Source organism: Echinops telfairi, unplaced genomic scaffold, assembly GCF_000313985.2.
Source record: "Echinops telfairi isolate 266 unplaced genomic scaffold, ASM31398v2 ScPeMD7_7458;HRSCAF=8496, whole genome shotgun sequence".
NCBI lineage: Eukaryota > Metazoa > Chordata > Mammalia > Afrosoricida > Tenrecidae > Echinops > Echinops telfairi.
In genome coordinates, this window is record NW_022111358.1 from 45115295 (window position 1) to 45128458 (window position 13164).

A 13164-nucleotide genomic window follows, 5' to 3' on the forward strand; every position below is an offset into this window, starting at 1 on the left:
ATGACACATCACTAAAGAACAATGATGAAACTGTGAGATGCCTCATGGCGTGGATGGATTTGGAGGATGCAATGTGGAGTGAATTGCCGTGCTGGTGAAGAATATTGAAAGCACCATGGACTGCCAAAAGCACAAGCAAGCCTGTCTTGAAAGAATTCCAACCAGACTGCTCCTTAGAAGCGAGCGATAGCAATATTTCATCTCCCACATTTTGGACATGTTATCAAGAGACCAGTCCCTGGAGAAGAGCATCATGCTTGATAAAGCAGGAGGTCAATGAACAAGAGGAAGAGCCTCCGCAAGTTGATTGACACAGTGGCTGCAACACTGGTCTCAAACATAACAACTGTGAGGGTGGCACGGGACCAGGCAGTGTTTCATTCGGTTGTCCAGAGGGTTACCATGAGTCAGAATTTACTACCACCTAACAACAACATGCTTCATGAAGGCAGTCCATCACAGAAGGAAAAAGACTGTACGAGAACACCGCTATCATAAAATTTTGAGATCAAGGTATGATAGTTAGGTTTATTGTGCCAACTAGGCCAATAGGAACATGTGGGCGGAGTTTAATCAGGTCACAGCTTGATTGGAGGGCAACGGAGATAAATGAAGATGGCCGGCATCCCATATCTTTCTTGCTCCCTGGTGAACAGACCAGCGTGCTGCTGCTGTAGCTAGTTCTCTGCCTCCACCGGTAAGCTACACTACCTGTGGGCCAAGCCACCCTGTGGATTGTGTCGCTAGAGCTTGAGTTTTCTTAGAGACTTGCTTTGCCATGCTGCTGGTGCATACATCGCTTGAGCTTGAGGCTGGTGGATCCTGTGATTGTGCAATGCTTAAGTTCAAGATCCCATCCGGGCCTGCTTAAGTTCTCATGCTACTGACAGTTGCTGACCCACTCTGCTGTCTGCGGGCAAACTGTCTGCCTAGCCTGAGGGAAGACACCCCTGTCTGCTTTCTGGACCTTGGACCTGGCAGCCCACGTGAGTTGAAGGACTTCCAGGATATTAACTGTTCCACGAAAGTGAGTTGAACTGAGCCCTCTGTACTGCTGTGTGGACTAATTAGCTGTTATATTTCTTCTTGCTGTATAAACTGACATATCGATATCATATCGATATAGATATAATCATAAGTGTCCTGGTTTTGCTTCTCTATAGCACCTGGCCTAACAAGGTAAAGGTTTTAATACCAAGAGAAATAGGCTTTGGTGATTCCCAAGGGTAGGCAGGGAAGAGAAAGAAGAGGAAGGAATAGAATATATGGTGGACAGATGTTAACTTAGGTGAAGGAGAAGGTAATGTTAGACCACCAGGAGAAAGTGGGGTGGGGGTAGAGAGGGCCAGCCACTGTGTGGTATGGTAAGGTGTTTAAGTTTTGAATGATTATCTAATAGGTAAACTCCCACCTCACTCACAATAAAAAGTTAAAAAATATTTTTCATTCTTCAATTGCATCGCATTAAAACAGTAGTTTGGGCATCCTTGAGGGAGTCCAATCATATCCATTTTCAATGTTCTTTGAAAACTCAAAGAACAAACTTGTTGTTTGTTTTCAGCAAACAGAGAGAAATGTAATGGGGAAAGTCAGGGCTGAAGGGTGGATAGGTTAAGATTACATTTGCTTCAACGTTGCTTTAAAACTTTGGTGGAAGGTTCTTTGAGATACTTGGTCTTCGTGCGTGCACACTGTTGGCATCCATTGAGGCGAAAGCTGGCTGAGGCCATGATGTTGGCTTCCAATATAACATGCCAGACCATGCCAGATGCCGATTCCATAAGTGTTGCATCAACGGTAATTGTAGTCATTTCTGGACTTCAGACAGAGCGTTGTCATTCACCACCCTCGATGGCCTTCCCTCTCTGGGCTCATCGCTGAGTGCTGCCTAACTTTCCTTAAATCCCTTCATCCGAAACCTGCTGTTTTAGGTGGAGTTCATTCCCATAAGCTTCCTGCCAAACTTCAGTGATTTGGGAAAATGGTTTATGGAACGACATCTAAGATTATCCCCAACCTCAAAAATCACTTCTTACCACAACACAAAAGTTGTATTTATATATATCTATTAGGGTCACTAACATACGGCTTACTGACAGAATTGTCTACACTCGAACACTGATCACAGAGACAGGGTTAAACACACTGTATGTGGAATAAACCTAGGCACGTGTGAACCGGAACACTGGGAGCAGTACTTTTTACTTACTGTGTTCGTGGATAGGAAAGTTCATTATCACACAGGTGAATTTGATTTAGTTGTATTAAAAGTCACAAGGGTTTTTTTCCCTTCCCCCCCACCATTTGAATGGTGACTCCTAAATTTGGAAGAGGAAAGGATCAACATCTGCAAAGATGTGCCTGATTCAGTGCAGCAAAATACATCACTAATCCGATATCAAGATTTTTTCCTAAACTGTAGTTACTAAAACATAGTTGCATTAGTCCAGAGAGAAGAAGGTAAGAACCCAGACACATGACATCACTGTGTGTCATAAGTTGCGAAGCAGATCAGGAAAAGAGGTGATTGACAGTAATGGTGTGTTAGTCTGGGTTGAACAGAGAAACAAATTCGTAGGCACTCATATGTGTGTAAGAGAGAACCTTATATCAAAGTGCAATAATGCATTAAGAAAACATTCCAGCCCAGTCAAGATCAACTCCATAGGTCTGATATTACCCCATAGGTCGATACTATTCCAAAAATTCCTCTTTAGACTCACACAGCCATGCAATCATGCTGAATGAAGGAAGCTCACAGGCCAGTGGGCGGAAAGTCATGTGGATCCAGTGGCAGTGGAAGCATCTCAGTGCTGGCGTGGGTCTCCATGTGGCTCCTCCAGCTCCAGGGCTCTGGCTCCATCAGTGCAGCTCCACGTGGCTTGTCAGGAGGAATGTCTTGCTGACAGTGAGAGTATCTGGCCTGCAGTGAGCTAGTTATCTCCAAATGACCTCCAAATGAGGTCATCAAGCTGCAACCTGATTGACAGGCTAAACTCCACCCCTTCGTAAGTTGACAGGCGATGATGTAACCATGGAGAGAAGAAGGTGGACTCCTCTCTCAGGCTAGACACAAAAAGACATGGAAAGATGACATTCTCTCAGGATAGGAGGTAGACAAACAGGTGCCGAGGAATATGCTTTATTAACAGTATACTTATTTATCAGATACAGTATTGCATGAGAAAACTTCAAGAAGGATTACAGAGTTTTCTTATAGAAACAACACAGGATCTACTGCTGACAAGATCACTCTGAGCCCTTCACTGGACAAGGCATCCTGGACACCAGGGTTACTGGTTCACATAGTCTGACTGATCCACCCTCCCTCAGGGGCCCTCTGGGGTCTGTTCACCCAGAGGACAGCACCGAGCATGCTCAGGAACAGGGGCACCTTCAGGAAGACCAGGAGCAGGAAGTGGACACTGCTGAACAGGGACCTGCGAGGACACAGGGACAGACAGTGAGCTGCCCCCCGGGAAGAGACCCTAAGTCTCCTCTTCACCGTTCCATGAGCCCAGATCCTGTGTCTACAATAATCCTTATCAGACCAAACCTCAGAGGCTCCAAGGAGACAGCCCAGTTGAAGGACTGTTGTCTTTAACGTAGGACTGGAGACATAAGCAAGGGGCTGGCTGTAGTGAGGATGTTTGTCACCTTGCCCCACTGCCTAGCAAGCCCCTCCACACAGTAGGGCCTGAAAAGCTGTGTATGGGTTTAATGAATAAATGAAAGATCCCAGAGAAGTGAACTGTGCTCCATCCCTGGAGGGAAAGCCATCCAGGTGGCACCCAGGTGACAAATGCTCATTGATGGACCCTTACCTTGGGTGTTGCCTGGGATCATGGGTCTGCAGTGGGCCTGGCAGTACCTGTCAGGGACATGGCTGACCCAGGGGTCCTTGTGGAGCTCATGTGGCTGGAGTCTGCAGTGGGGGCTGAGGACAAAGGGCAGATCGGGACTAGATGCTAGTCCTGCTTCCTACTTACCTGGGTGGCTCACTCACAGGTGAGGTCACTCAAGGGGTGACCATTTCAGGGTGCTCTGTGTCCTGGTGCCCTAAACATGAGGATCGGAGGGCCCATGGATGCTTGCTCCCAGGTGGTGCTCCAGCCCCACAGTCTCATCTTGCCTCTACCTTGTCCACTCTGGTGGAGAGTCCAGATGGCATTCACTCTTCACCCCGGAGGTCGACCCGGAGCACTGGGGACTCAGGACATCCCACCAGGCTGCTGTTGGGAGTGAGCCATCCAACTAAACCAGTGATAGACAGACTGTACTCTTGCGGGGGCTCTCAGTCCCCCAACCTCAGCCAGGCAGCTATGGTGGGAGTGACTGACCAGAAGGGACGTTCAGTGATGAGGACACAGAGAAAGGAGCGCTGGTGAAGCTCAGAGACAGGAGGTCCTTTTCTTCCCCACAGTGATCTCAGGGGACTTATGCTTCTACACACACACGCATATGTATACACACCTAACTAGATACACACATACACATACACGTACCGTACAGACATACAGAGTCACACATACATATACACACATGTACGTACACAAATACACACAGACACACAGACACACCTAAACATGTACACACATACACACACATGCATGCATACACATACCATACAGACCTACAGAGTCACACATACATATACACACATATACATAGACAAATACACACACATGCACACCTAACCATGTATACACATGCACGCATACACATACCATACAGACATACACAGTCATACATACACACACATATATGTACACATATACACAGAGACACATAACACACACATGCACACCTAACCATGTACACACATGCACGCATACACATACCGTGCAGACATACACAGTCACACATACATACACACACATATACGTACACAAATACACACAGACACATATACACACCTAAACATATACACATACACACGCATACACACACACACACACACACACACACACACACACACGGCCTGCGTGAGAATCCGAAGCCCGAGCAGCAGGGGTGGTGGCAGGGCAGGCAAACGCTACCAACCACCAGGTTCTCAGCTAGCCAAGGTCTGCGTGGGGTTTAGGAAAGCAGAACCGGCTCCCGTTCCAAAAAGGAGGAGTTGAGAACCAGGCGGAACATTTGGGATAAGGAGCCTGAGACCTTTGGCCTCCTCTCCTTCCCTGCGGCCTGGGGAGCGGAATCCAGGGCCCCTCTGGGTTCCCTCTTGTGGGCAAAAGCAGTCAGAGAAGGAGGGGGCAAGACCGGACCAGTGTCCGAGAAGTCAATGAGTCCGTGGGACCCTCGTCAGAGGCACAGGGAGGTCCACACGGGACTCAGAGGCCTCTTCTGGTACCTTCCACGTGGCTACTGCAGAAGCTTCCAGAACAATGACCCTGGAGCTGGTGCCTCCGGTACCTCTCAGGTACTTCCAAAACAAGGTGGGATTTGGGGCTTGGTGGAGCCAGCCCATGAGCACGGCTTGTCTGAGAACTGGGAGTGTGTGGGAAGGGCTAGGGGGCATGGGACCCTCTCAGGACCCCAGGGCCCAGCGCTAAGGGCAGATGGTGTAGTGGGCACAACCCTGGTCAGGATAAGACCCTCCCCACCTGCTTCCTGCACAAGAGCTCCCCAGGGTTGTGGGACACGGGAAATCCTGAGAACAAGCTGACACACATGCACATGTACAGGGCTACATACAGTACGTCTCACGTCACTGACACTCCCCCACCCCCCACCCCGTCCCCTCAAAAACTCTTCAGTTCAACCCTCTGCCCAAGCGTTTCCTCAAGACCAACGAGCAACAGACTCAGGCAGTGCTGGGGCTGTGGGGGAGGGAATCACCTGGAAACACAGACACCACCACCTGGAAGTTGGGATCCACTTGTCCTGTGTTTAAAAGAGTGACATCAATCCCACACCACTATGCGCCTTGGTCGTCCTGGTGAGGTTTCTCAGGGTCACTGTGAAGTTGAGCTGGGCGGGCTCGTCCCTGATGGACACTTGGTCCTTCCTCACCTCGGTTGTTGACTCTCCAGTCTCCATAAACTCCTTACGTATTTCTCCAGCTTATCCTCTGCACCGATATTTATTATTTTTAGTGAATTCCTCCTCACACGGACACTGCACACTCACAGTCCTGGGACCCATCAGCACCAGGGAGCCTGGAGAACACAAGCCAAGTCCCGACTCCTCACCTGGACGGGCTGGGTCAGCCGCGCCCCGGGGTCAGTATGCAGGCCCCTCATCATCTGGGGGGACAAGGTAGCAGACAAGGACATAGTCCTGGGGGTGAGGAGTTCCCTCATGTCAGACGTGGGAAGGGGTGCTGAGGGTGCCCAAGGAAGAGCCCAGAGCAGGTCAACACCAGAGGGTGTGTGCATGTCTGTGTGAGTGTGGAAGAAACAGACTGACAGACAGAGAAATTATACCAAGACACTATTTCTGATGTAATAACTCTGTGTATGTGTGTGTGTGTGTGTGTGTGTGTGAGAGAGAGAGAGAGAGAGAGAGAGAGAGAGAGAGCCCAGAGCAGGTCAGCATCAGCGTGTGTGTCTGTATGTCTTCAGCGATAGTATCGGGAAGATGAGCATGTCCATCTGCTACCTTAATACTAAACCTATGCATAGATGCACATAGATATATTTTCACATCTTCATATATAAATATATTTGATATGTACATGCCTTTATTTAGACCTCTATAAATGCCTTTTGCCTCCCAGCTCTTTCCTCTGTTTCCTTTTACTTTCCTCTTGTCCCACTAGCATGTTCAGCCTTCATTTGGGTTTCAGTAATTCTTCTCGGTTACATTGCCCTTGATCAAGCCCTCCCAGGCCTCCTACACCCTCCTCACCATCGATTTGGATCACTTGTTGTTCCCTTGTCCCTGGGTTTGTTAACACCACTACCCTCCCCTCCCCCCCACCTCCCCCTCTCCCATGTCCCTGCCGGAACTGTCGGTCCCGTTGCTTTCTCCTCCAGATTGTTCATCCAGCCTATCTTATTTAGACAGACCTACGGAGATAATAACATGCACAAAAACAAGACAGAGCAAAACCAAGCAACAAAATAAAACAAAACAACAACAAGCCAAAGACCTAAAAAACAAAACAAAACACAACAAGAAAGAAAAGCTTGTAGTTAGTTCAAGGACTGTCTGTTGGTCTTTAGGAGTATTTTCCAGTCAAGTCTGATGGGGCGCCAAGCCCTGGCCCCAAAGTCTATTTTTTGTATTCCCTGGGGACTTCGTTGTTCTGTTCCCCTTGCTGTTCTGTTGCACGCCCTTAGTGTTGTGCCTCCATGTGGTGGGATCAGATCGGGGACAATTCCCACCCTGTGTCTCCAGTGTTGTCCCCTAAGGGCTATGGGTCAGTGAGGGATATCATGTCTCATAGTGGGGCCGGCCATATTGTCTTCTCTGTGGATTGGCTGCTCTAAGCAGGAATATCATCCTCAAGGCTTGGTTAGCCAGGATGTGCTCCACTCTCTCTTCCTCCCCCTTCATTTGTTCCCATGTGCTCTGATCAGCCATCTCCCGGAGCTGCAGATTCAGTGCTGTCCTCTGAAATAAATTCTTCTGGGGAGAGGAGCAGATGGCCACGTAGTTGGGATTGGGGTTGGCCCCTCAGACCTCTCCACTGGTTCCCTACTCCATGCCAGCATGTTGCTTTCACATCTTGGAGCACTGGATTGAAGTCTGGTCCCTCTTTCCCTGTGGAGATAAAAACAATACCTTCCCCTTGGGTGGGTTAGTGCCCTTTTCCCCCACTACACGTTTCTTTTTTCTTTTTTTTTTCCCTCTGCCCCCCACCCCCACCCTTTTTAGTTGGCTACCATATGTATCCCTGGATTTGGTCTAGCCCCTGCCATACTACCTGGTCCTCACCCCAGGAATGTTTGTATACAGCAGCTTTTTCCCTCTGCCCCTTCTCTTTTGTTTTTTTAAAGCTTACCTCAGCAGACTCATGTTGTACTTGTCCTTTTGTGCTTAGCTTACTTCTCTTAGCATGATTTCCTCCAGTTCTTCCCATGCAGTGGTAAGCTTCATACGTTCATCATGGCTTTTCAGCGATGCGTAGTACTCCATTGTATGTATGTACCACAGTTTTTCAATCCACTTGTCAGTTGATGGAAATTTGGGCTGTTTCCAACTCTTTGCAATTGTGCACTGTGCTGGAATGAACATGGAGCACAGATGCCTGGCCATGGTTTGTTTCTTGCCTCTTCTGGGTATATGCCCAGTAGGGGGATTGCTGGGTCTTATGGTAGCTCAATTTCCATCTGTTTTAAATATCACCAGATTGATTTCCATAGTGGCTGTACATACTTACAGGTCCACCAGCAGTGGATGAGAGTTCCTGGCTCCCCACAGGCCCTCTAACACTTGTTGCTTTCTGATTTTTTTAATTGGGCTATCTTTGAGGGTGTTAGGTGGTACCTCATTGTTGTTTTAATTTGCATCTCTCTTATGTCTAAAGATGGGGAACATTTCCGCATACGTTTATTGGCCATTCGGATTTCTGCACCTGTGAAACTTCTGTTCAGGTCCTTTGCCCACATCCTCAGTGGGAATTTTTTTTTCTTTTTGGAAGCTAGCAGTGTATTATAGATTTTAGTAATAAGGCCTTTGTCTGATGTGTCATTGCTAAAGATGTTTTCCCAGTCCGTGGACTCTCTTATTGCTCTCTTGGTTAATTCTTTCAATGTACACAGGTGTTTTATCTTCAGTATATCCCATTTGTCAATTTGTGCCTCCTCTGTGTTTGTGTCCTTCCCTATTTCTGATAGCCTATGTATTCCCTGTGCCAGAGTTCTTAAGTTGGTCCCAATTCCCTCATTGATGGCCTTAACAGTTTGGGGGTTAACTTCAAGGTCTGTGATCCACCTTGAGTTTATTCTTGGGCATGGAGTGAGGTAAGGGTCTTGCTTCCTTTCTCTGCAGGTAGATATCCATTTTTTCCAGCATCAACTACTAAAGAGGGCATCTGCTTCCCATTGGATATTTTTGGGGCCCTTATCAAAGATCAGTTGTCTGTATACTGATGATTTTATTTCAGGGTTTTCAGTTCTTTTCCATTGGTCTGAGTATCTGTCATTGTACCAATACCATGCAGTTTTGACAACTGTGGCTGTATAGTATGTGCTAAAGTCAGGTAAAGCAAGCCCTCCCACTGTGTCCTTCTTCGTGAGAATTTCTCTGCTAATTCAGGGCTTCATCCCTCTCCATATGAAGTTGGTAATCCGTTTTTCCATTTCTTTGAAGAAAGATGAGGGTAATTGTATCGGGATTGCATTAAATTTATATAGTGCCTTGGGCAGAACTGACATCTTGACTATATTGAGTCTTCCAATGCACGAGCATGGGATACTTGTTGAGGTCACTCTGGATTTCTTGTAATAGTGTTCTGTACTTTTCCTCATATAGATATTTTATTCTTTTAGTCAGGTATATCTCTAGATATTTTAATTTGTGCTTGGCTATTGTGAAGGGAACCACCTTTTTTATCTCCTCTTCTGTGGTCTTATCAGATGCATATAGCAGTCCGATGGACTTCTGTTTGTTGATCTTGTATCCTGCCACTCTGCCAAACTGCTCTATTGCTTCCAGTACTCCCCTTGTGAGGCTTTTGGGATTTTCCATATATAAAATCATATCATCTGCAAATAACGATAGTTTCACCTCCTTCTTGTCCCAATGAATACCTTTGATGTCTTTTTCTTTGTCTTATGCTGTTAGCTAAAACCTCCAGCACGATATTAAATAAGACTGGGGACAAGGGGCATCCTTGTCTGGTCCCCTTTTTCAGTGGGATTGTGTTAGTCTTTTATCCATTGACTACACGTTGGCTGTTGGTTTTTCATATATAGCTTGTATTGTCTTAAGGAACTGTCCTTCCATTCCTATTTTCTCAAGTGTCTTAAACAGGAATTGGTGTTGGATGCTGTCGAATGATTTTTCTGCATCTATCGATATTACCATGTGGTTCTTATAGTTTTTCATGTCAATGTGGCGATTGATACTAATGGTCTTTCGTATGTTGAACCATCCCTGCATCCCTGGTATGAATCCCACTTGGCCATGGTGAATTATTTGGTTTATATATTTTTGTATTCTGTTGGCTAGTATTTTGTTAAGGATTTTTGCATCAATGTTCATTAGGGATATTGGTCTGTAGTTCTAGATACTTGAGGGATCCTTGCCTGGTTTTGGTATCAGAGTTATACTAGCTTCACAGAAAGAGTTTGGGGGGTTGCCGTCTTTTTCTATGTTCTGGAAGAGATTGTGTAGGATTGGTGTTAGTTCTTCCCTAAATGCTTGGTAGAATTCTCCAGTGAAGCCATCTGGTCCAGGGGAATTTTTTTTGGTTGATAATCCCTTGATAACCTTGTCTATTTCTTCTATTGCAATGGGTCTGTTGAGATTCTTGACGTCCATCAAGGATAGTCTAGGGAGGGATTGCTTTTCCAACAATTTGTCAATGTCTTCCGAGTTGTTGAATTCATTGAAGTACAATCCTTCGTAATACTGTGTAATTATCCTTTTGATTTCATTAGGGTCTGTTGTAATGTCCCCTCTTTCATCCCTCATTCTTGCTTTTGAAATTTGTTCCCTCCTTTCTTTGGTGTGGTTTGCCAACAGTCTGTTGATTCTGTCTATCCTTTCAAAGAACCAACTTTTATCAGCATTAATTTTTTCCATAGTTTTCTTATTTTCCCTCCCTTGAATCTCAGCCCTGATTTTTATAATTTCATTTCTTTTGCTATTAGTAGGATTGTCCTACTGACTCTGCTCTAGTTGTTGTAAATTTTGTGCCAGCATTTCAATCATGAGTCTCTCTTCCTTTTTCAGGTGTGCATGTATTGCTATGAAACTTCCTCTGATAACTGCCTTTGCTGTGTCCCATAAGTTTTGATACGTCGTGTTCTCATGCTCATTGGTTTCTAGAAATTTCCTAATTTCATCTCTGATCTGTGCCAGTATGCACTCCTTTTGCAGTAGAGAGTTATTCATCCTCCAATTGTTTGCTCTTGTTTTCTTCATCTTCCTTTTGTTGACTTCCAGCCTTATGGCACAGTGGTCAGAGAGAGATATCAATGTGCTTAAATTTATGTAGATTCACCTTATCCCCCAGCACGTGGTCTATCTTTGAATATGTTCCATGCAGGCTTGAAAAGAATGTGATTTTTTTGTATTTGGATTAAAAGCTCTGTAAATATCTATCAGGTCAAATTGTCTAATTGTAGTATTTAGATCTCTAGACTCCTTGTTGAGTTTCTTTCCCTGTGATCTATCTTTCTCAGAGAGCAGTGGGTTGAAGTCACCCATTATAATTGTTGAGGCTGTGATTTCTTTTTTCATCATTTGAAGTGTTTGGTTGGCATATTCAGCTGATCTCTCATTCTGGGAATATATGTTTAAAATGCTTAGTGTTTCTTACTCTACCATTCCCTTGAGCATTATATATTGTCCCTCATTATCTCTTTTTATGGTTTGTATCTTGAGGTCAATTTTATCCAAGATTATAGTATTGCAATCCCTGCTTTTTTTTTTTTTTTTTTGAATTGCTGTTTCCTTGGTATGCCTTTCTCCAGCCTTTGATTCTCAGCCTATTTTTGTCTGTAGCCTTGAGATGTGTCTCCTGTAGGCAGCAGATTGATGGATTGTGTTTTCTAAGCCAGTCTGCTAGCCTCAGTCTGTTAATGCCTGAGTTCAGGTAATTGATATTCAGGGTTATTATCTCCATCTGTGGACTCTGTGATGTCATCTTATACCTTTTGTGTTGGGTGTTTTCCTACTTTCCTTTCTCATTAGTGTGTTGTGCATGTGTGTGTATCATTCTTGACTTCTTTCCATCCTTAAGCCAATGCTATCTTGGGGTCTGTTTTCTCTTTGTTGCCCTCTGGGTGAGGTTGTTCTATGTGGGGGGTCTCTTATTTATGCTTGGTGAGTGTTGTCTTTCATAGGGCTGTGTTTCTTCTAACATATTCTTTTAGTTTTTCCTTGTCTGGGAAGACTCCTACTTCTCCATCTATCTTGATCAATAATTGGCTGGGTAGAGTATTCTTGGGTGTGCATTGTTTTCATTCAATTTTTGTTATATGTTACGCCACTCTCTCTTCTTCTTCATAGTTTCTGCTGATAGGGCTGAGCATATTCTTATTTGGGAAACTTTATATATGTGATTGCTTGTTGTTCCCTAGATGCTCTCATGATTTTCTCCTTTTCCTCAAAGTTGGATGGTTTAACTATTATGTGCCTTGGTGACTTCTTCTTGGGATTCAGTCTAGCTGGTGTTCTTTCAGCCTCCTGAATGGTTGCCTGGTTTTCATTCATTAATCTGGGGATGTTTTCCTCCAAGAATTCTCTCACTATTGTTGTGTCTCCCTCCGGTAATCCAATCATTCTAATGTTGTTCCTCTTCATAGCATAAGAAATAGCTCTTAGGTTTTCTTCAACTTCTCTGATGATCTTATTAAACTTTTGTTCACATTTGTTAAAGTCTGCTTGGCTGTCCTCCAAGTCACTGATGCCCTTCTCTGATTCTTCCACTCAATTCTTGAGGTCCGTGTTTCTGCTACTGGTTTTTGTTATCTCCTCCCTAAGCTCCTGTATTTCCCTCTGGTGTATGGCCTTTAACTCGTCTATCATTCCATCCTTTTTCTGTATTGTTTCCCTCATGTCCTGTATGACTCCAAGCAGCATTCTGAAATTTTCTTTCTGTGGGAGCTCAATGTCTGCTTCTTCTATGCATGTCGTTATGTTCAGGACATCTTCTGCCATTGCCTTTTGTTTCTCCTGGGTTTTTGTTGTTGTTGTTGTTGTTGAGATTGTTGGGGATGATGGCTGTTTGCGTTGTGTTGTTTTAGAGGATCCAGGTGCCATTTTCCAGGGAGTCAAAGAGCACTGGCTCTCTCTGGGAGACTTGTAGGAATGCTTCTTCGAACTGCCTACAGCTAATTTCACTGTGGAATTAGCCTACCACTTTATCCTCCTGTGGCTCTCCTGTCAGGGAAGTGCCCCAGAAGGCTAGTGGGTTGCCTGCTTTGGTGTAGAACACCACGAATGGTGGGTGGAATTGCCTTGGACAGATAGATCACTGCAGAGGTTGGGCAGAGGTTCCTACATCCGCTTGGAACCTTGGCAAGTGTTGGCCAAGCTACCTTA

The 13164-nt window shown here is 45.3% G+C and overlaps 1 protein-coding gene across 1 annotated transcript in view; it reads right to left on the reverse strand.

The window, feature by feature from the left end:
- Nucleotides 1-3301: 3301 nt before the first annotated feature.
- The window catches only part of LOC101638488 (CMRF35-like molecule 2), a 33502-nt gene continuing 23639 nt past the window's right edge, over nt 3302-13164 (reverse strand). Inside the window, exons 5-7 of the mRNA XM_004709307.2 lie at nt 6195-6248; nt 3825-3871; nt 3302-3440 (exon numbers count right to left, since the gene is read on the reverse strand). Of these exons, the coding sequence (XP_004709364.2) occupies nt 3302-3440; nt 3825-3871; nt 6195-6248 (240 nt within the window). The remainder of the gene's footprint in view (nt 3441-3824; nt 3872-6194; nt 6249-13164) is intronic.